We start from the raw sequence: 24,701 nt of genomic DNA on the forward strand, positions 1-24,701 counted from the left end.
CTGTGCCTAGCTGAGACTGGTCAAAGTCAGTATGCTCTTCATGGGAATACAGACGAGATGTGAGAGCAGCATCAAATATGAAAATGAAACCTGTGAAACTGTATTCTAGGGGCAATGGGTGATACTGGTGTTCTCTGTGCTCACCGTGACCCTAAAGCTGAAAATATTGGCTTTTATCCATAAAGCTTGAAATAGCTTGTAACTTATTTATATAGTTTCTTTTTTTCTTTTTTTAATGTAATTCTCAGGTTCATGGAGGCCCTTCTGCTCTAATCCTCTGAAATTGATCTGAGCAAAAAGATGGGGTGAATTGGTGCCTAAGATCACCTTGCAAACATGATGTAAAAGAAACTTTCAGTTCATAGAAGGGAAGACAGCATAGTTCTGGGAGGGAAATGTGGTGGAGATCCACAAGCTACAAAGAGCACATCACCTACCTTGTCTGAGAGAGTAAGAGGAGGAAATGCTGTTGCTTAAATTAAGTTTTAAATATTGGCGAGTTTTTTGTTTCTGAATAAATTTGGAATGGATAAATAAATGGAAATGATGAGCACTTGGATTTCTCTTTGTTCTGCAGTAAGCAATTAAAAAAACCCCAAAAAAACAGCAATAGAAAAGGATACTGCTGGAGATGGTTCCATGAAAACTTGCCTGCTAACATCCTTATGGTGGTTTCTGAGAGGTAATGGGTCCTGCCAAGTTAATTGCCAGGAAAAGGGGAGTCCCACAGGGCAGCAGGTGACTGCACACTGCAGTGTCAGCTGTGGCATGTGGGATGTATTCCCTGTGTCCTCATTATCCTGAGGACAGGTCTGGGACTGCCAAGCAGCCAAGTTTAACAATTTGCAGATTATTGGGCTGTTAAAGAAGGATGAGCTGTAAAGGCAGAGTGTTGATTCACCTTGTGGTATAGATCCTGCTAGGATCTTCTTCCCAGCATCATTCAGATGGGAAAAGTGCTAAAAAACAGCTCCCAGCTTGTTCAAGCTTCTGGTCTTGCCTTTCTTGGGAACAGGGACACAGGGAATGAATTGCTGAGACTTGCTCCCTTCCATACAGAATAAACTGACTCTGAGACAGGGCTGTAACTCCTGGATGGAGCTTTAGGGCATCGATCTGGGCACATCCAAAAGAGGCAATCACTCATCTGAAGCAAATTACTTGGTGATTTATAGAAACTTACAAAACTGAGAGCCTGTCAAAATGGTCTCTGTGTGGAATGATGCATAGGAGGAGGCTGGGTTTTTTAAATTATTATTATTTTAAGTAACTGATAAGTTAATTAAAAATATACTTAATATCCTGCAGCTGTAATAATATCCCTTGGAGTACCCTGTGTCACTACTGCTGGGAGTGGGTTGTGCAAGCAAAAGTCATTTCACACATATTTGTTTTAGAACCTTAGATTTTCAGCAAACCAGCTGAGATTGCTTCTTTGTCTCCAAGTGACAACAGTGGTGCTTTTTTGTTTTCAGTTAATATTGCAAAGCTGAAGGAGGCACTGATTTCAGGACCCTCAAAAGGTACATGGACTGTGAAAGAGAGATGTTCAGTATATAAACATAATATTCTGTGATTCTCTGATCTGGAAATATTTCACAACGAGAAAAGCAGAACACCTTGAGGTGAGGGAGATCTGGATCAGGAGAAGTAGCATGAGATGGCATTTTACAGGAGATTAACCAGCCCTGCATATAGCTGTTGTTTTCACATGAAAGACCTGAATGAATCAGTCTCTGGTTGGCTCAGTAACTCTGACAGCTATCACATATAGAACAGCTTAAGGGTAAATAGACAGAAAAGAAGAAAATTTTTAGAAAAAAATTGGGCCTTGTCTGCTGAAGTTACGTAAACAACGGGAATTTTTTGTTCTTCTGGAAGAGCTAATGAGAGCATTCCTTAAAAACTGCTGTAAGCCTCAAGTGCCTGCAGATATGCATATTGAGTTTTCACCCCTTCCCTCCCATCTGCCAGCTGCTCTGCTGTCATTTTTTTCCCCTCCTCCAGTAAAGCACAGAGCTGGGGAAACCACAAACCCTGAATTGTGTCACTGCGCAGAAGAAGATTGATGGGGAGGTTAATAAGTTGACTGTGCAATTATAACACTCACCATGTACCACTGATAATGGTTAATGTGGTTATTTCCCACTCCTCTGATTATTTTTCTGCCTGTTTTTCAAGCCAGCTGGGGAGCCAGGCTCTGCTCCCTGCCCTGCTGCTCCACAGTGGGCAGCCCCAGGAAACTTGGCTGTCAGACACTTTGCTGTGCTGGGTGTTTGTATAAACTCCTTGACTCCCAGTGCACTCAGGAAAGGCAACTGAAGTTCTGCTAATGAGGAAAGGATTAGATGAGGTTTTTTTTTTTTTAATTGCTGTGCTTTTCCAAATGTGAAAACAACAGTGAAATAATCAGGAATGGATTAAAGCTGAGGACAGTGAGTGATTTTTCCCCTTTTCCCCTGTGTTTAAAAGCTATTTTTTGAATTGCTTTTTTTCTTAGCACACAGTTCTAAATGATACCACACCTATCACATTGTTCTCAGTAAACTCAGTGGTTTGAATCTTAATGTGAGCCAAAAGTAGATACCTTGACTGGTATTGGTACCTAACTGTGAGTTTCTAAATATACATTATAAAAATTGGTCAATGGCATAAATTAATTAACACAAAAACTCCTTCACTGCCCTTCAAACAAACACTCTAGCCACAGGTATAACTTTTTTCCTAGAATATAGGTGTGATGGTTACAAAAATACCCTTGGAGCACTACAAAATAATGATTTTGGTACAGAACTGTTGTCCAGATTGTCAATATTCCATCTACTTTAATGATTGAGTACTTCAAAGCATAAGCTGCCCTTGATGCAGTTGATTGTATGTTGCTTTTCAGAGAAGAAAGCTGTGTTTTCAGCCTGTTTGTTTAGAAATCATTTAAGAGCTCCTGACATGGACCTTGTGAGAGAAACTGAGGTACAAGTTTCTGAAGAAGCAGCCTGCTACTGTTTGTTTCTGTGTAGACCACATTTGTAGAAAGGAATAAGGTGACATCAAAGACTATAGTCAAATTTTGCCAAGGCTTTCTTCTCCTAGTAGGGAAAATCTATGAAAACCCTCAATATTTGCAAGCTTCTTTGGCTAAAGTGTTATGATATCAAGGCAATTTGCTTTTATTAACCCAGGCATCCCTGTTTCAAGGGATAATTCCTAGGTGTTTGGTTTATAGGTCCTTGTGTGAGCAATTCTATCCTTTATGAACAAGAAACCCTGAAGATGGTTGTGAGGGAAAGCTGAATAACAGCACCATAAAGTCTTGGAGTACAACAAGCAGGCTGAGACCATAAATAATAGCTGTGCTCCACAGAAAACAGATGCTACAATGAGAAATAACATTACTGAACCTATAAGGTCACCACATTTGAAAGGAACAAACAGTGCAATTGCTGGGGTGACAAATAGCCAGCAAGTGTAGAAAAATAGTCTCATGCAGAGATCTACCTGCTACAGTAACAAGTGAAATTCCTCACAAAATAATTGCTCATGGCAATGAGCCGATTTAACAGCAATGAGCTGATTTAGCAATCTTTTTCTCTGGTCAACATGGACTCAGGCTTCACTAGCCAGTGATTTTTCTTGGGAACACAGTTATGCTAATGGGGGTTTTGGGAGGGATTACAGAGAAAGACTTCTGTGTCTCTGATAAGAAGCAGGAAATTTGGGCCTATGCTAAGGAGCAGTGAAGTTGCCCTCATAACTCCAGTCTCAACCCTGTTATCCAGTTAGCACCTTCCACTCACTGTGAATTGTCATTGCAGAGGTGGTGAGAATTAGAAATCAGTTCAGCTGGGCTATTAGCAAGAATTAAATATTTACAGGATCAGGAGAAGTGAACCCATCTAGCACAGAGAAAAAAAGCTGTTAAGGAGAGGACAGCTGTTAATGAACTGTTTAAAACAGCCAAAGCTTCCTTATTTAGTGCCTGAAATACCACTGTAAATATGAAATTAATTTAAATGCTTCAGATGTCATCAATTCCATGTCTTCATATCCTACAGTATCAGCACTTGTCTAGGTGAGCTGAAGGGTTTGACATTCCATGCATGGCATAAAAGTGATATTTGTGGGGTCTAAAAGGAGTAATATATCTGAAATGAGAGCTCAGTTACTGGTAGAAACATCACTGGGTATAACATTTCAGACCACTCATTGCTTTCTCTTTTCAGACTCACTATTCAGTGATACAACTTTCTGTGGAATTTACTTGTCTATTTTTCTTATTTTCTATTTCAGTATATGGCACTTTACTGATAAAACATTGCCCTAAAACCTATTCATTGGGTAACTTTGCAATGAAACACATTGTTTTTTATCTCATTACAATTAAACACTTTCATGTTTTGGTACTTTTTTCTTAGTAAACAGTAGTGTCTTCTGAAATGTATTAGTCAGGATGTTCTAGCCAAATTGGCCATCTTGTAAAACTGAGTCTAATCCAGCAGCAGTGGTCCTAAGAATCCCCAGTTTTTATTAAGGGCCAGGTAACTGCAGCCTGCACAAAGCAAATCTGTATTTACAAAGAATCTGTATGTTGCCCTGTACTGTTTGAGTGTGGTTCATCTGGGGATTGCTGTGTGATTACAGGTTCTGCTCTTCCATCTGAGATTTACTTTAAAGATAATATTTACTGAAACAAACCCAGCTCCTTTGAAAACAGACTTGATGAGTGGTTTCATGCACTTTGCAGCCTGGTGTGAATCATGGCACAAGTGCATAGACCTGGGCTATATATTTACTCTTTCCAAGGTGACATTGATTAACCAGTCCCCAAACAGTTAACCTCCTTTTGATGCAGGGCTTGTAGCACTGAGGTGTGCCCTTGTAGGACTGTCTGTGCTGGCACACAAATAATTTAGGGTATTCTCAGTCTTGGCTTTCCCTCATCTTGGGGCAGCTGAGTGGGAGTTTAGCAGTGAATTTTGTCTCCTACTGTACTTCAACATGCACACATTCTACAGCCTCAGAAAACCCTTGTTTTGGTGACAACTCAGACTAGTGACAGGGTTAAGAGCTAAGCTCTGGAAAACAACACCAGAGAATCTGATTTGTTTCTTGGCTGTACACTTGATTCAGCAGTATGATCAGACATGTCACTCAAGGTGTAACTCTGTTATCTGTTTGTCTGTGTGCCAGTCAAGACACCACAGTGTGTTTGAGCCCTCCAAACAGGACTGATGGATGTGACAGTGCCCACAAGAGAGCCTTAACCTACTGCCTTGGGTGCAAGAGGTCAGCTAGACACCAACATACAGTTTACCTACAGTGCAGTCACCCAACTGTGAGGAGGATGCCTTAGTCCATTTTAAGAGTGAAATCAATGGAATCACTGAGTTTAGGACAAGATTCATCCCTTCTGCCTTCCAGACCCTCATACCTGGGCGGATGACACACCTTGAAATCCTCCAGCTGTATTGTCAATATTTTTCCTGTAGTTATGGGGACAAGGCAGTGACCTTAGATTGTGTAAATCTACTTGAAGGCAAGTCAAAGTGAGAACGCCCTACTCACTTTTATTTTGCTTTCATCTGAAAATGTGGACAGTATTTCTTCCTTTTACCATCATTAACCTTCTACACAATTCATGTTCTGAATCCCTCCAGTCAGGGGTTTATTAATTGCCCCTTTCTGCAGGTAGATGATACAGCTGAGTGGTGGCCTACACCTACTGTGTCTGGATTTCCAGAGGTAACCACTGGCTGGGGGGAGATGCCGACACTATTTGTTAAAATATAGGAATTTGAATCTCATCAAAATATCACACCAGTAAAAAAAAAAGTCTCACTCCTTCTGAAAAAAATTAAACCCTTTTTATTTGTATATTTATTTTTATATATAAAAGAAATACAAAAACAACCCCACAAACAATGCTGATTATGGCAATTCAGTTTTGTCAGCCCCCTCTGCTTGGGCTGCTGCCTCAGATCCACCGGGAGTGAGCAAAGTCCTCCGGTTGTAATGTCCTTTTATGATTCCAGAGTTATTGTTCTCATTAAGAATTTGTTTCTGTTTTTGCCTGTTAAGAGACTGTACAAGTCCTAATACAACAGCTGCTAATGAATACTGTCCAGTCAGTTTTCTTGGTTGTAAGATTAGAGGATTTGGTTGAACTCTTCCTAGAAGAAAATATGTTTTGATTTTTCCTTCCTGTTCACTGATACCTTTGACATAAATTTCTCCACGGTAGTCGAAGGCAAATCCCCGGTCCTTCAGGATCAGATACGTTTCTTCAGGCACTTGGATTCTGTCACTAACACCTGTGCTGTCCATTCGACTTGCCAAATTCACTGTTTTGCCCCAGATATCGTACTGGGGCTTCTTAGCACCGATTACTCCTGCTACAACAGAGCCATGGCTAATCCCTAATTAAAAAAAAAAAAAAAAAAAAAAAAAAAAAAAAAGAAAGAAAAAATAAGATAAACTGTATACAATAATGACTAAAACTCGTGTTTGCACTTAAGAACCAGGTAAAGCCTGGTTCATATATGCTTATCTCCAGGCTTAAGAAAGAGGTGCATATTTAAAGAAATTAAACAAAAAAAAAATCTGGAAAAGCTATAAAACTTGAAAACTGATGTCAACAGGTTTATTTTATGAAACACCCTTGTCAGCGGAATCACAGTACTTTTGTGTCATCTGTATTTTGCACATTGTTGCCAAAGCTCCTGAAAACTTATTCTCAGACAATAGAAAAGATTTCTGGAACTACATTTGTTGAGGGCGACCTTGTTGGGCTATACAGTCCAGAAATTGCATTCTTATGTTCCACAAAGTGAAAATATTAAAGCATTCTCTGAAGCTATTGAAAAACTGCATTTTTGCATAAAATACAAGCAATATCTGTTGTTTTCCTTTCTTTTTCCTAGAATAGTGATTTAAGAATAATTTTAATAGAGTGCAAGATATCTTTTGGAAAAGGATTTTAGTTTCTTAGGGTTTTTTTTAGATTTTTTTAAAACGGCGATAGAAATATTATCAAATACTTTTGCATTCAGGCTCTATGAAATCTTTACATGTGGTCCATACTTGCTAAATGTGGATGCCTATTCCTTGAGAAATCTTGGGAACTATGAGTTTTGCATTCAAAATTGTCTGGAAGTGCAGATCAGATAGTGATGCTCTGACCCTCTATGCTGTGACTGATGAATATAGCTCAGTTTTTCTATGGTAGGGTTATCTATAAAAGACATGTCCCTTCCAGGTGATTTTTTTTGTTTTGGCCAGTGATCAGATTAGTGTGAGAAGTCATCAAATCTACTCCTGCTATGTGCCATATATTCAGGTCTCTTTTTTATGTCCCATCCCACTAGCCCTGTAGGATATTCCACTAAGAACAATTGCTTACTCATCCCAGCAATTCAGAGCTGCTGCCACTGGTCACGTCAGAGATAGAATTCAGTTTTTGTGCAAAACAGAAGTACTACTCCCAGGGTTTGGGAGAAACTACTTTTTTACTGAAGAAGAATATTATGCAGGGAGATTAATTAGAGACTGTGTGAGTACCAGTCTTGGGGCTGGATCTAGGTTATCCTGTTCACTTTCTGTGTTATATCTATGGCTTCTTAGTACCAGTCTTATTAAAACAGTAAATTGATTATGTTCCCCATTCACAATTCACTGAAACTTTGAACTCCTGAAATCCCCAAACCAGGGCCTATATTCTGCAAACAGAGTATTTCATATTTCTGACTTTGCCTGGGATGAAGTCAATTTGAAAACAGAGGATACAGTATCTGGACTCTTATAAATTGTGCATGTCCTTGCAATGTTACTGGAATGTACTCAGTGGAATCACAGACTTGCAGATAAAGCTCATTTTAACTCTGGTGTTTGAACCATGCCTACCAATCCGGAGTTCAAAGTTGTTGAAGGAATGCTTGTTGATCTCCTGTATGCTTTCATTCAGGGCTATGGAGAAGTCAGCCAGAGCACACAAATGTCCCCATTTGTCTTCACATTGCTGAGGAAAAAGTTATACACCAAAATGTTACTAAAGTTTTTCATTTGCCCATCTGTTACCCATCCCTACAAGTACCAGGGGTTTGCATTTGGAATCTAGCCTCAACATTCTAGATGAAAGAGAGGTACACTGCTGTTAATGGTAATGCTTCCCATTATGTTATACTTGTATAACTGGATAGAGAACAGCTTAAAGGGCCAGAGAAAGTAACTTTCTGTCAACAATCAGGCAATGATGAGAATTAACAAAGCATGTGAAACATGTCTAAGGCTGAGAAAGAAAGTATAGAGAGGACTGAGATTGCTCAGACTCAAGGGTCAAAATCTAGTGAGATCAAGGGATGACCCACATAAGGATGAAGTAGAATAAAAGAAGTGAGGGATGTGTAATTCTCCTTTGCTGACACTGCCACCAAGGAAAAGCATAAACTCAAGTGCTCTCAGATATGTAATGATGACAGGAACAACAGGGCAAGCCAGGCAATCTGGGATTGCTTAAAGGAGAGAGAAAAGGCTCTTCTGTAGCTCATTAATTGCCTTTGCTTAGGGCAGGCAAGTCGCTCCCTGCTCCTTCCCTTCCATTCCTACAAAGCAGTCAATATACACACGGGGACCAGCAGTAGGTTTTAGTCTTCCCAGAGCACCAACAGAACAGATGACTGTGGGCTTGGCCCAATGCTTGTATGATGTCTTCTCATCTGTTCTGAAGCAAGGCAATTTCTTCTTCAAATTTCCACTTCATAGTACAAAGGATTGTCTCTCCCAGGATGATGCAGTCCAGCCCTTGCAGTTTTCATAAGCCTGTGTGTTTAATACTGAACATGAACCTCTCCTTGGCATCACCCTGCTCTGTTCACACCATGCTTGGTCCTTATCCTGAACTGGCTCTGTTCTCAGCATGCCAACCTCCCTCAGCAGCCTGCACCTCTTAGGTGCTGACAAGGTGGCAGACATGTACGTATGACAAGTATATTTAAAACATCCATTAAAATTCCATTAAGCTATTATAGTTCAAGAAAGGAGATGAGTTAATCAGTCTTTGAAAGGCAATAAAGCTTTTCTCCCTTTGAATTTTTATCCCCATCCAGAGTTAAAGGAAGTGATTAGGAGCTGTGTAGTTATAACCAACTATCTCCCTCGTGTTCTATCCTTCTTTGCTCATATCTACACAGAAGCATTTTGACAACCAAAAATCCCATGCACATCTAGTTTTATGGATTTCTAGCTGTCAGCATCACTTGTTACTCTGTTGGTGGGAGATGCTCGGCTAGTTACACTCCACGAGTTTTATAATGTATTCTCAACAAACAGTGGAAATTTTCTGGTTTATAAAGCTCATGATAATCTGGCTGCTGCTTTTCAGAAGTTGTGATCAATGTGGGCAAATCTCATTCCCAGCCTGTCACCGACCAGGGGCATCACACCCCAGGGGCATCACACCCCTTTTGTGCTGCTCTTCCTGGGGACTGGCACCAGTTGCCAAAAAAACAGATTTCAGCAACAGATGACTTCTCACTGGATGTATTTTAGAGCCTTATCTAATTTTTTTCCTGGCAAATTCTTGGGTGGAATTGTGAATGGATTTCTCTCATCTGACTTATGTGAGGTTTATGGCTGTGACTGTGCGTGTGTCCTCTGTGACTATTTATCCCCTCAGCTTGGTTTGCTTGTTCTTCAGTTGAACCAATGACCTGCTTTCTTTTTGATGTGTAGTTATCATGCTGTCTGTAGACATGCTGTATCAAAAATAAAAGGTATAAATGCAGCATGAGTACACTTACACCTGCATAAGTACACTGTCAGTTAATAGATCCTCTCTCTTCATCAATTATTGGAGGTTTGTCAGTCATGTTCCTGTCTGAGTTACTGAGGTGGCTTTAGAGTATGTCTGAAGATATAGATAGACCTGATCTAGATTCACATTGGTGTGACTGAAAGAAAATTTTTTTCTCCTATAAACCTAAATTTGAGGAAAGAATCCATATGGTTCTTGTTCCAAGCACAAGATGGCATTTCAATTCATCAAGAAGTGCAACTGCTGTCTGCCAGAAGCCCCAAATGTCTACTTTATTTTAGCAAAACAAGTTTTATGAACAACATAAAGATAACACTTATATTTTTGAATATGAATGGTCAGAATAATCACAAGCTTTGCTTCCTAAAGAAAATTTTCCTCTTACCTGTTTTTCAGGTGACAATCCTGACACGGCCATGTATGTGCTGCCAATTGTTTTAATTTTTTCAATATCTTGAAATCTCTCTTCACCTAGTAACTAATACATATGTAAAAAGAAAAATACTGTTACCTCTGTAATTCCTAACACAAAATGCTTTTAAAGATGTGAGAATGTATCTTTACACTTTCCAGTCCATCATGGCACACAATTTATTCTGGGTCCCGGGGAACACTGATCTGGAACTCTGGAACATCATCTACTCACTGAGGACTGTTTGGTAAATTCCACAGTGATAATATAAGACATGCATACTCCAGCCTAAGAGAAATGCACCCAAGTCCTGCATTTCCTGACATATGATTTCTGAATCCTAGTGAAGACAAACTCTCTGTCTATTGTATGTGTGAATAGAAGACTTGATGACTTAAAATTGTTCCTATAACTCTACTGAAGGAACTGTTTGCAAAGTAAGTGCTGCTACACCAACAATTATGGTGATGAGACCAATATTCAAGACCAGGGGCTCTGAGCAACCTGGTCCAGTGGAAGGTGTCCCTGACCATGGCAGGGGGTTTGGAATGAGATGATCTTCCAAGACAAACCATTCTATACACAGTCAATGGATGGTGGTAGATGCTTCCAAAGGAATCCTGCAAGACACCAAGTCCTCTTATATCACCTGCTTCCCCCTACTTAGGGTGAGACTGGACACCAGTGTGTCCACTGGATCATTCAATCTATACATTTATGTATTTTCCCCTTCTAATAAAAATTCGAAGAACCAATGGGAAATGGTAAATCCCTGTATGTATTTGGGATTTGCTATAGCTATAGGTGTTAAAAAGGACTTGTCAGATTGAGAATCTGGAAGAGAAAGAAAAAATTTAGCTGAGTGACTAAAGCACTGAATGAAGTGGGAGTGAAAGTTTGGTCCCTATTCCAAGTCCACATTTATGGTTTAACTTAAGACTTTCCAAGAAATAGAAGCCAGAGCTTTACATTCCTTGAAAGACCTTAGCAGAGTTCAGGATGTGGATTCTATCAGTGACAACAGAGTATGGGATATGGGCATTAATCACCTCATCACAGGAAACTGTTGCTGGTGTTAATGCCAAATACCCTGTGAAACTTTGTGATAAACTGTATGGTGTCTAATAAATTGAGGGATCAATACGGTTACAAAGTCATGGGAGGAAAAAAAAGCACTTCACCAAGAAAAGGAATTTCAAACTTTCAATCCTAAAGGCTCAATTTAGTTAGGGTTTAAATGGAAAAAAGTAGTTTTGTGGTCAGGCAAAAATATAACAAAATATTTTTCCCCTTTCTTTTTCTAAACTCTGAATTCTTTTTTCCATCTTGTGGGTTGGAATTTCCTGTCCACTAAAGGCATTATTTCATTCAAAGGGAGAAACATACCAAAGGCAGAACATGAAATATCCCCTGCCACTAAAGTAACCGCAGTGCCCACCAGTGGAGCACCAGGGCCTTGGGAGCTTTGCTGTTGGTGTGCAGATATGGCACCATCTGTCTCCAAGGGAGGCTGCACAGCATTCCACGTAGGGAATACAAAGCCATATGCTTAATGGCTCCTGTCCAAGCCAGGAAAGTCCAAAGACTTGACCTGCTTCTCATTTTTCTTCAAACTGCCAGAACAGCCCATTGTGTACCTTTCCCTCTTACAAGGGCAGCTCTTCCAACTGCTCTCTTAAAGAAAAAGATTGTTTCTTGTAGCTCTGCCTCTGTGAACAGTCTGAGAGCACCATGTGTTTGAGCAAGGGGAGAAAATGGTCTTGCTTCAAAACAGTCCATATTTTCACTTCCAGATGGTTGCTGGAAGCAACAGCAAATAACACACTAATTTAAAATTTATAATAAATATCTAAAATTACCCTTTTTAGGAAAGAAAAAAACATTGGCTATGATGCAATTTAGAAAAAACATCCCAAGTTATGGGTTTTTTCCTCATTCATTATTGTTTCCAAATCTCCTGTTTGCATCTTTTTTCCTTCTGCTTTATATGGTCTGTTCAATAGATTCTTCTCTTCTTCAGATAATGGTCTATTTACTAATTACTTTTTTCATGGTGTGACAGGATGATGGATTTTGATATTGGGGAAAGATATTCCAACTCAGTCCTAAATCAGCTGCCATTTGTAAAAACATTTTAAATAGGCTGCTAATTTAACACGATAGTCCAGGGACACATTTTCAAACACTAGAATGTGGTTTGTGTCTAAAAAGAAACTGATGGCTTGATGCTGCAATTCATGTACAGCCAAGGTTGTGTGTAGGTCAGACCCTGGGATCACAAAATTGTACAGAAAAGGAATATTGCAGGACATAGCACACAACTGCAAAGTAATCAAAGAATCTGAAAGCAGAGTCCAGTGTTCTGTTGAAACCTCTGCTTGTGGCAACATAGTATCTGTTGTGATATACACTATGTAAATTACTGCAGGATAAATAAAATGCAATAAAAGAAAAGAACCTGTGAACAAGAAAGCTCCTCTGAAAACACAAAGCCCAACTGTAACATTAACATACACAAATGACAGATTAAATAGCCTAGAAAGAATATTACATTAAAAAAGTCCTTCAAGACTCATAATATCTGCAGAAATGTTATAATGTTAATTTTTTGGTCGAATGTCTCTACAAGAGGGAGTTTATCCCTGTATGTGTCTTAGAACTACAGTCATAAGAAAAGCGAATAACTATAAAAGGTAGCTTTTCAATGTTCATATTTGTTTCTTTTTGCCAGTCCAGAAACTAGCACCTCCTGTTCTGCCTCAGCTGGCAGGAAGACTGGATAATTTGGAAGTCAAAAAATTTGTGAACCATGAGGGAAAAAGAAAACTGAGTGAAGGCTGTATTTTGACAATAGTCAACAACCTATTCTGCAAAACTCACTTGTGGACCACTTTCTCCCACTTCCCACAATCTGACTCCTCTGTGGGTACCTACCCCCTGCAGTTGTCAGTGACAGGTTCTGTTCCAATATTCACTATTTATTTAATATTTTTTTGTAACTGGCTTTGTCTCCCTAACGTAGATCTATTAGGTGGAAAGCAAAGAAAGAGATCCAGACTGAACCTTTGCTGTGTTGCATTAACAAGGAAAACCCTCTAAAAAGAAGAAATAACCCAGATTTCTTTCTCATGTACCTATCGCATTTTCCAAAGCAGGTAAATTTGTACTTTTTACTATGGCTTCCATTCAGAAGCATCATTTTGGCCCTGTAGACAGATATCTCTAATATTTTATCTCTCTAAGGAAAAGAGGCAATTGACAGTGTAGAATGTGACCTGAGCTTAGGAACTTGATTCTGTTGTCTAAACATATATGCCCAGTGTGATCTAGTGTACTCTTGCCTTGAACACCTCCAGTGGCCTGCTCCAGAACATGAGTTTTCTGGCAATGCAGAGTGGGAGCTGACAATCCCCTGTGGGTGTCCCAAATCACCTAGGATGTATCAAATGGCATCATGTGCCCATGTCTTACACTCCTTGCTAAGATTTCTAGATCAGGGTATCTCTGCAGAGGTGTTCACTTGCAGTGTTTCCCCATGGTTATCAGAGCTGTTCTGCTCTCAAGCTGCACATCTGCATTTTCCTCCCAGGGCCTTTTTGGAACAGCAGGCAGTCTTGGCAAGGAGCACAGGGAAAAAAAAAGAAGGAACTGTGACATTGTAGAGTGTCAGTCAACAGTTACATGGAAACCTTGCTAGCCCTGTAACATTGCACCTGGAATGATTTGTGGTTCCTTTTCCATGGATAAGGTTACTCCTGTCAGTGGTTCTGTCTGGCATATCACCTTTCAGATTGTTCAGACAGAGTAAACTAATGACACCACCATGCTGCAAGTAGGTTAGCAGTCAGCAGGGGATCCCATAATTTCATTTGCTACCTGTACCAAGAACATATCTATTCTTCAACTAAACATGTCTGGGACATAATACAGTCTCTAATTAGGTCCTTTATTAATTACAGAGCAGGTGTTAGGGGCCTGGAAGTAATATTGTGTTAGGGTTTTGATTAAAACCTTGTCTTCAGTAATTGCCACAGCAGCAAAGGAATTTTGTTGTAAAGATTATGCGAATGTGCATGACAAAATATCTTAATGTGAAAACTATTGCTATGAATTAATTTGAGTGGTAATCATTTTAATCAGATCTGGAAATAAAAACAAAACTATTAATCAAGAAGCATGCTGACAGCTGTGCTAGATCCTGGAGGTAAGAAGCAGGCATTTATACCCATGGGGAATGCAGTGCAGGAGTTTAGCAGATGACAGAGTTCTTCTTGTGAGGGAGAGATTTTGTTCTCAGTTAAAATGCACAGGGAAGTGTTCCCAGTGAATTCTTCTTTTTCCCACTCATAGTTTTAGTATCTCACCAATTATATGGATAAACTCTCAATTTCAGTGTCAGTAATCTCAGCCTTGGTACAATCTTTATGAGCAACCACTCATTCCCCATGCAAGTGCCCAGGATGGAAGTCACAGGTCAATGATACCATATTTTCTCCTTCCCTTTTCTTTCTGGACCATTGCAGTCTGGAGCACAGGTCCAATCTTGTTGCTAGGTAGAGGTGGTTCCAATTCTATTTTTACCACTCAGGGATCTCAGGAGGGCTACACACTCCTGAAAACTGCCTGCAAGCATAGAGGTTAAAATTCTCTCTGCTAGGTAATTTTGGCGGTATTTTTTCATCCTTCCTGGTTCTGAAATTTTTTTAAAGCTCTTCATTGGCCTATGCTCTGTCTCCTTTCTTAATTGCTCTTGGGCTCATTGCAGGACATGATATCACCTGTCTAAGCTTCCTCACAAACTACTTTGCAGAGTATACAAATTCATCCTGACTTCCTCTTCAGTTACCTGGTTTTCTTTGCTTTCACCTAGCAATAGCTACATTGGGGATTTGACTTATCTCCTCCTTTTTATCTTATCTTCTCCTCAGCTCATTTTTTGAAATTAACTGAACAGAATACCTAAATATATTATATTTCCTTTCTGTGTCTTTTCCATTAAAAAAAAATCCTTTCACCACTGAATTCTTCAGTGAAACAAGCAGCTGAACTTCATTTATCTCTCTATAAAAATCCTAACCAGACAAGTCTTCTCAGCTAATATGTCACCACCACCTTTCATTCTCTACCTAAAATTTGCTTCTGAGCTGTCTGTTTCACATTTAACTGGACACTGTTTTTCCCTTTAATATTCATTGAGTCCATTCAACCAACACCTTTAAAGGAACACCTTTACCTGTTTGTATTTAGACTACTGTTTTTCAGAACAGTTGTAAATATGTTCATACTTTCTTCTACAGAACTGAAGTATTTTCTACTTTCAGATACTCTGGTGCAGATTTGTGCTTTTATGGATATTTATACTTGAGAATTGCTTTCATTTTCTATCTCGTTAGATCATTCAGAACAAAGTATGGCAGCATGAAGGGCAAAAAAGCAAACCAGACAATTGTAATATGAGCAAAAAAATCAGAGAACTATTGGAAACAAAATAATTACCAAATTTCATAATTTAGGATGACATATTTGCCATTTTAAACTCATAGTTTAAACACTATCAGGTTTCCTCTAGTAGCTGGCATTACCTCATCAAAGTCTGCAATGATTTCATTCAGTAAGCGCAGACATTCTACTCCTTGGTTATTCATCTCAGTCTGGGAATAAAAGTCAGCAAATCCAGGTATAGAAGCAAACATCACACCAACAGCATCATAGGACTGAGAGTATAATTCCTGAAAAAACAATGAGGAAAAATGAAGTATTAACATAAAGGAGAAAATGTAATTGGCAGCAATTAAAATAGCTTTCTTAATTTTTCCATGCATAATTCCTTAACATCTGATGTTGACATGAGTATTTTAAGGGTTAGCCAGGTTCAACAGGAGGAGGCTGACAGCTCTTAATGTTTTTATTGAAGATTATATGCAGGGTTTTCGCTTTCTTTGAATGCCTGCTCTTTCTGCTTCTCAGGTCAAGGAGCTACACCAGCAAAAGTGAAATAGAAATTTTGCTTTTCAGTGAATGAGGAATGACTTGAATACATGAAGGATTCATTGTCAAGTACAAATACCAGTTATCACATTTTCTAGTGGATAATTTGTACTTCACACTACTGCAGCTCTTTACAAGTTTGTTTATTCACAAGTTTTCAGAAAAACCTTACTCTCTGGTAAACTCTAGTTCTCCTAAGGTGGCTGTGGAGCTCTTTGGTTGCCTGGCTCTGGGAGATGTTCCTGCTCTTAGGGTTCAAAAGGAGGGAGAAACAGAAGTAGGAGTAGTAATAGAGTTACTGGGGAGGACAGAAAGCAGCTTATAAGGGATCAGTCACAGAGGCTATTAGGATAAATTATGCCTTGGAATAAGCTTCCACTTACATTATTCATACAATTCACTCTGGTACTGAATGACAGATTTATTTATGAAGAGGCTTGTGTCATTACATATGTGAAAATGTAGACAGTTCTTGTCTGAACTAAAGCTAATTTTTAGGGAAAAAACCCCAAATTTCAACTTTAAAGATTCCAGGGATTGCTACCACAACTCCTGGTATGCTTTTCTTGCAGCTAATATACCACCATCATATGTATTCTCCTTTGATTTTTTTTTCCTGTCTTCAACTTCTGTAGTTTTAGGTAATGGTGGACACTTCCATTTCTATTAATGAACATTTTGTTATGACCAGAAGAATTTTTTATCAAAGTTCTTGTTAATGCCTTTAAGAAATATTGATGCTTTCGTTCCATGATAAAAAAGATTTACTGCTGATTGTCATACACTTGACATGACCAATTCAGGCCCTTCTTTCTTCATCCTGCTTCTCCCTAGAAAAGCATCCTGAACCTCTGCTCTGCTCTCTGATGTGCTGCTAATGCTTCTGCTTATCCAGGCTCCTTTGCAATGTGTCTTGGAGTAAACATGGGGAAATTCTCGTTTTCAAAGCCACGGCAAAACCTTGATTGAGAAAAGATGATTGATTCCCTTCCTGCCCTTATGCTTTCTCTTTCAAGAGCATCTTCAGGGTCATGGAAGCCATACTCTCAGAACACTCTTATTCCCTTTTGTGGGTATAGAAAGAGGTAATGCGCACATTAATTTGTGGATGCTTATGAAAGATCTGACAATGTGTGCTAGGAGAAGTATGAATACACTCAGCCATACTCATGCCTTGGATCATGAAGATAGAAAACAACTGCCTGAGCCTTCAGTTGCTCCATTTTTCTATTTTTGGTAAGAAGCATAAGGACAGAAATAAAACATCCATAAGAAATCATTACAGTACATATTTGGGAATTCATTTTTTTTGAGAGCAGAGAAATTAACTTAATGGCCAGACATGAACTGCAGGATTGATTGCACTGAAATCTGGTAGATTTTTCTGTCTGCCAGCTCATGCATAAATCATCCCCAAGTATAGTTACTCTGGAAATTGCCTTACAAAAAGCAGGGGTGGTGGAATTTAATTCAGTGGCAAATTACTGAAGCATCAGCAGTGATCCATGGGGCATCTGCTTGCTTCTGAAGATTATTATGCATGTGACTGTACGTGAATGAAAGTGTAAGATGGGAAATTTATTCCCTGAAAATCCATAATACAGACATGCCAGAACACACTGCTGGCTGGTATCGAGGTCTGCTTCATTTGCAATGAAACTTTTGAACCTGGTTGCTTTCACACTCACATTTTCTCATGTGCATAGCAGGGTTTCTACGGCACTTTCATACCCGCAGAGTTTAAAATTTCTCAAGAGTGATTTCTAAAGTGCTTTTTCTTGTAGCTTCTCACTGTGTCATCCTTCCCTAGGTGATACTTGAAATCAGAACACAATGATTCCTCATTGTGCAGTCTAATTAGGCTGCCTACATCCATTTCCAAAATGTACAACAGAAAATGGTGGCCTTAATTCGTTTTTGCTGCACCATCAGTAGATATGTCAGTGCTGGCAAGGTGAATCTTGCAACATTTCTGCCCATTAAAAAAAATAATTCCAACATTGCATGAAAAAATCCAATTTCATCATACAGTACCTTAATATATATGTAATATTATAATATGCATTTACATTGTTTCAAATGAGGAGTAAGTGACTTACTGCTGCTTTCAGAAACTAATTCTGGAATTTCCTTTATCCATCTTCAAACTTTATGTTAGGAATATTCAGAGACTCCATTACCATGTTTTTCTTTGTGTAGTGCAAACAATTTTTAGGAACATAGCCACAAACTCTGTTACTGAAATGGGAGTTTTGTTATCTGCCACAAACAGGCAATTCAGGGGCAATATGAAATGGCAAAAATGTTCTCTTGTGTCTGCAGATATGAGAGCCTCGGGTCTTTTGCAGCTTGTTCCTTCCATAGTCACTGTCAGGGCTCTAAAAATACTTCTGCAAAACTGGGCTATCATAAACTTGCACAGACATTCTGTTAAACTCACCTATCTTTTTTATGAATAGTAGATTTTCATAGACTCAAATACTAGATTTTCATAGACTCATAGATTGGAACAGACTTCTGAATCTCATTTAATACAGTTTGCTTTCAAAGCAGGACTAAGATCAAGTTTTTCACAGCCCTTTCGATTTGACGGCTGAGCCCTGCTCTGCCTTCACAGACTGAAAAAAATCACAGAATCACAGAATTTCTGGGGCTGGAAGGGAACTCTGGAGGTCATCCAGGCCAACCCCCCTGCCCAGGCAGTGTCACCTAGAGCAGGTTACACAGGAATGCATCCAGGTGGGTTTGGAATGTCTCCAGAGAGGGTGACTGAGACCTCTGTGAGCAGCCTCTTCCAGGGGCCTACCATTCTCTATGTAAAGCAATCCTTCCTCATGTTGAGGTGGAACATCTTGTATTTTAATTTATTGCCATTGATCCTTGTCCTGTCCCTGGGCACCACTGAAAAGAGCCTGGCACCATCCTCTTGGTACCTGCCTTGGAGACATTTAAATACATTAATGAGATCCCTTCTCAGGGAGCTCATTAATGTCTAATAATGAGACATAATTGTCTATATAATGTCTTCTTTATAAACACTCATTAGGTATTTGAAGGAAACAATGAGATGCTCTTTCAGTCTTTCCTTCTTAAAGTTTTATGATCTCAGCTGTCTCAGCCTCTCCTCGTGTGTTATGTCCTCCAATCCCATCGACATCTTGGTGAATTATTGCTAGAATTTCTCTATGTGGGGCCCATAAGTTTCCTACTGGTGGGTTCAGAACATGGAAACATAACTCCAGGTGTGGTCCTAAAACCTTTACTTTAAAACATGATTATTTTTCAATGTTGATCTGATACCAAATATTGGAAGTGTTTGTGCAATGAATCTTATTAAGAAATAGGTTTCAACAGTTTCCTATCAGATTTACTTTTATTTTACTAATTAGACAAAAATATCAGAATATTGACACATACTTCATTATCCCGATCCTTCTCCAGGAAGTGACGAGCAACGTGACTGGGTAAAATATTCCTTAGCATGTTCTCATTGTGCTCCCTCAGCTCCTTCATTTCATTGATTTCTTCTTTTGCTTGAACACGCCACAGAAAATCCAGCCTTGCTGTGTATTCAAGCTGTAGATTCAGAAAGAAAAAGAAGCAAAAATAAAACCTGACAAGAGAAGAGTAGAGATTGTGTTGCCATCCTGGCAGGCTGCTCCTGCCACGTAACCACCTTCAGTGCTGCTGAAGATCTCTGAAACAATTTGATTTTCTTGCCAGAAAAAGAGATTATTTCTTTGCCTTATGTACAGTGAGACTCTCAGAGTAATCTTGAAAAAAATAATGTTTGGCATGTTACTGCTATGGTCAGTGGATGTAAACTGCCACCAAATTATTTTCCCTTTAAGTATATCTTTATTATTTAGATAACAGAGTCTGACAGGAGATAAGGTGTTGGCAGGTATTGATATGAAATAAATATATTCCCCTTTCCATGTGTTTTCAATTTAAATGAGAAAATTAGCACAAGGCTAACTCTAAACTCTTGTCAAGGATGTCCTTCTCAAGAATGAACATCTTTTAGCAAAATCTGTATAACAGCCCAAAGTGCTCCTAAAGAGAACATCCAAATCTGGGGCACAAAAATGATATACTGTTGGGACATGCAATTATTTGCAACTTTAATCTTATAAAAAATAATAGAAAATATGCTATTTGTCATCCCTCCAATACTCTGTGCCCGTACTGTGGGATCAGAGTCTACAATCACAGTTTATCCATGCAAAGTCTCACTGCCTGATACCCACACCTAAAAACTGAAGTGAAATTATTTCCAGTGTGGTGTGTGTGCAGAACAAAGCTGTGCACAGCAGAGCTTATACAGGCATACATATACATGCATTGTTGATATAGATATGTATAAATTCTTATTAATTTAAGTATGAATGGCAGCTGTCTCCTAGCTGAAGCAGGGAACATGTTGAAGCCTTGTGTCACTCGCCTGAGAGGCACACGTGTGTCAGCACATGGACAAGCCCAACACTGCCAGAGATTTTGCGTGCATCACACTGAAGCAGAGTTTTAAGCAGATTTCAAGGCAGGTGATGCTGTAGCTTGCACAAGGGGTGACTTATTAAGCTACAGCATTACTGAAAATGATGGAAATATATATATATACAGTTAGTAAACTGAAAGAGAACATTTATTTTTGAGGTCTGAGATGCTCCAACCAGATATAATAACATCCAGCAAAGAAGACCCATCTATTTGCCGGTATTGTGCCAGCAAATAGATGAATTTTACAATTTTGAAAGACATCAGAAGGTGCTGGGATAGAGGAATTTTTTGAAATATAATTCATATACCAAACTAAAATAAAGGAGCAGCCTGCAGTGGGTGGGAATGACTAAGAGGGGGTTCAGGCATTGTTTGGTGACTCATCTTGGTCACAGTTTTAGTCAGCAGCAGTCATGAATGGAAAACTCTTCAGGAGAAAAAAAGCCAAGCACTTTGCAAGGGACCTTATTTGTTGGCTGTACTCTAGGGAGCTTTCCTTCCTAAAAGCTGAAAGTGACTGTGGCTTGATAGAAACTTCCAAAGCCTGTATGCAACTTGGCAGTGATTTACTTGCCCCCTGGGTGCTGTAGCCAGCTTTATAAACAAACTTTTTTCTACTGATATGTTGATCTTCTGTCTTGTGACCATTAATCCCCTGAAATAATGGCAACAAAAAAGGCTGTCAGGAAAGAGTATTTTAAACATATATTTCAACCTTTTTCAGTTTTCTTTGTTGTTAGAAGACAGAGCCCATACCAGATAACTGGCTTTTATCTCTACCAACTAACTGAGAAGAAAAAATTATCTGTAAGTTTTCCAGGAGTTCTAAAGGTATTTCAAAGATTGACTTCAAAGAGGAGCTGATGCTGGATTTTGGGTTCTTTGATGCTTCAAGATATTTAATGCTACTACAATAAGAGCTTGGCAAAAAAGTGTGGTAGTTTTTCAGAGTTGAATTTTTTATGCTGCTCTACAGGGAAATGTCACATCTCTAAGCTTAGCTCAGAATAGCAGCAGCTAATCTTTACATTTTAGATAACATCGTTCTGGTTATTTGTGATCACATTTAAACATGAAATATTTTTCTTTCATCATCAGTGGACTACCAAGATGGCATTGTCAGCTCAGAAAGAAAGGAGTGATATATATGAGATTTGAAAATAAAAAATATTAAGAAGATGTTTTGCTAAGTTCTTATATTTGCTAAAACGAAAAGACTTGTAGGGTCGAGTTTAAGGTTTGTTGTTTGATTTTCTGAAGAAATATTCATGGATTTAAATCCCAAAGTGTCCATGTTTTCCTGCCCTGATATGTACCTTCAAGAAACACCTCTAATTACAATAGCTGGTGAAGAAAAGGGAGATGTATTGCACAGAAAGCCTAACATTATGTCCTCTGTATGCTGCACAACCCAACCACATCTGACAATTGTCACATGCAATTAAATTAAATAAGATGGTACCACACACCTTTTTCTCAAATTTAATTTTAAACTTTGGGTTCTAAATATGGCATTAACTTTAAATCACAATGGATAAAAGAAAATAGTTGATTATTCAAAAATAGATCATCCATAAATATGATCTTACAAAAATAATCTTTTTCAGTAAATACACCTAGAATAAGAAAAGTTTTAAGCTATTCTACTTCAGGTAACTTTTGCAGCTTGTGAGATGGGAAGACATGCTGGAGGACAGCTTTATTGAACTTAATGTACTCCCCAATTCATACTTCAGAAGAGTTTTTGTTTTTTGGTTTTTTTAATGTGGTTTGAATTGAACTTATATATATATTAAGTTGACAACTATACATAAATCTTTATGTTAACTCTATAATAAAAAAATAAATAATTCAATGAAATGTTCCTGGACTCTGCCTTTGGATGCTGTTAAATTGATAGACCGGCCTTATGAACACTTTGGGAGAACATGCAGAACTTAGCACATCTCAGGGACCATTTCCAAGGGCAGTTCTAGTCCAACCATCCTGTTTTATGGAACCAGAAAGGTTAATAAAATGGAAAATAACTTGTGCTCTGCCTACTGGCCTCTGGGCTGGAAAACACTCTTAAACACCCAGATCAGGCTTTTGTAGAAGACAGACATTTACACTCAGGATTGGTATCCTGAAGATCATTGCCCGGCTTCAGCCTAATTCTTATTTCACCTAAACTTGTCTAGTGTTGTTTTTCTCAGTACCTTGGCTGATTCCCAAGCCTGATATTTTTATCTTGACATATGTTAATAATCATTTGGAATACTATAAGGCTTATCCCAAATTTGAGTGGATCAGCTCTTATTTATTCCATATGATTCCTAAGTGGACTTTATGTCGTGATGAAGACAGGTCACAGTTCATTGATTTCCATCAAATATGAATCTGCACCTTGTGCAAAATGCATTTCATGCCTTGCTTCCCCTACTCACTCATTCCTCATTCCCCCAAAACGAAGATAAACAGTAGGAAAATTAATAGAATATTTAAGTGTTGGATTCTTTTTGCTCTTATGTGGAAGGAATGGAGGCTCTGACTTCTGGGACAGCTTAGAAAGTTATTGTAATAAAGTGCCTAATATTGTCTTATTCATCACAGCATCATTCCTCTCACTACCTCATTCCAGGAGGATTGAGAAATGCTGGAGTTTATCAGCCTAATGGTCTTGAGGGGAAAAGCTTTAGGCAAGTCAACCATGTCTAAAGGCAACTGTGCTTGGTGCTTTCTTTAGAGCAGTGTGCCCCTTCCTTTTTGTGATTAGAAACTGCCTCAACTCAGCATGTTTGACATCCAGAGCTTGAGAGCCAGAAACACTGTGGAGAAAACACCCTGCTTTAGCTGGTTTTTATTCAATGCATTTGTTATTTTAGATCTAAATTTGCCATAGTTCTCTCTCCCTGTGCATTGTGTACATATTCCTGAAATACCCAGTTTCTCAATTCCTCCTCAAGGATGTCAGTCCTAACACTCTGAGGCCCCTGAATCCCGTTTAAGGTCTAGGTCCATGAGAAAGAATTCTTGTAAGTGGTCCATGACACAGATGAGCAAGTACTGGTAATTAACCCAAATTTCCTAGAGTCTGTTGTTTTTTCTCTATAAACAGAATAAGCTATTTCACAGTAGTTTCATTATTTATTGGTTTTTATTTTCTTACTATATTTTGGGTTTATGCCTCCTCAGGTGCACTGGAGCTGTCAGGTGCCTCCAGAACTGCACATGTGTCTAAAATAATGCTGTCCTGTTTGTTCCTTCAAATAGAAAATGCTATGTGAGTATTGCTGAATAGAATATTGCTCATGTTCTTTAAGAATGCTAGACAGTGTCAGATATGGGCCTTCTTTAATCAGATTCTGTATATGGTTTATTAAATTGCAAAAGGTCATATGCTCAAGAGGGTAAAAAGGCAGGTGGTATTTTAAAAGTAGTTGTTGTCACATCTTGCAATTGCAAGGGACAAAGGGAAAGGTTGAAGAAAATGTTTGCATTACCTGTTGACCATGATAAAATACAGCTAAAAGGAACATTGCCATCAGTAGTAAAGATGCCTCCTTTGTACCCAGGAAGTCTGTGCTGGAAAAAAACAAACAAACAACAAAGTAAAATACAGTCATTTATTTGTCAGTGTTGTAATTGTTCAGAAGTTTCATTTCATAAGTGGTAATTTTTGTTGTTCATTAAAAAGAAATCCACCATATTTGAAAATTTAATTTAGCAGTAATTAGTTCAAGAGAACAGGAGTGTAATTGGAGAGCTCCCTGTTTGGAGACGCATCTTAAGTAACTAAATTGTAGCCTACAGGAGGTATGCAGGAGGTGATGATCTTTCACTTTCAAATGTGATATGCAAGCTGTGTGTCAGTCAGTCCCCTCCTGGGAGCCTGGTGACAGCCCCTGTGGGGTGCAGGAGGTGACAGTGGGGGGAAAGGTTGAGGTGGAGCTGACAAAGGGAAACTTCCAGACTGTGGAAGTAAAAGCCCAATGAATAAAGCTAGAGATAAAGGAT

At 38.8% G+C, this 24,701-nt stretch overlaps 1 protein-coding gene across 2 annotated transcripts in view; it reads right to left on the reverse strand.

Annotated features, from left to right (window-relative positions):
* Window positions 1–5,844: 5,844 nt before the first annotated feature.
* The window catches only part of ADCY8 (adenylate cyclase 8), a 116,516-nt gene continuing 97,659 nt past the window's right edge, over window positions 5,845–24,701 (reverse strand). For both annotated transcript variants that reach the window (XM_030971180.1, XM_030971179.1), the window contains 6 exons: window positions 24,188–24,269; window positions 19,623–19,781; window positions 15,800–15,946; window positions 10,191–10,283; window positions 7,897–8,011; window positions 5,845–6,413 (listed from right to left, as the gene is read on the reverse strand). In XM_030971180.1, coding sequence (XP_030827040.1) covers window positions 5,926–6,413; window positions 7,897–8,011; window positions 10,191–10,283; window positions 15,800–15,946; window positions 19,623–19,781; window positions 24,188–24,269 — 1,084 coding nt within the window. In that variant the 3' untranslated portion in view covers window positions 5,845–5,925. The remainder of the gene's footprint in view (window positions 6,414–7,896; window positions 8,012–10,190; window positions 10,284–15,799; window positions 15,947–19,622; window positions 19,782–24,187; window positions 24,270–24,701) is intronic.

This window comes from Camarhynchus parvulus, chromosome 2 (assembly GCF_901933205.1).
Source record: "Camarhynchus parvulus chromosome 2, STF_HiC, whole genome shotgun sequence".
Taxonomy (NCBI): Eukaryota; Metazoa; Chordata; class Aves; order Passeriformes; family Thraupidae; genus Camarhynchus; species Camarhynchus parvulus.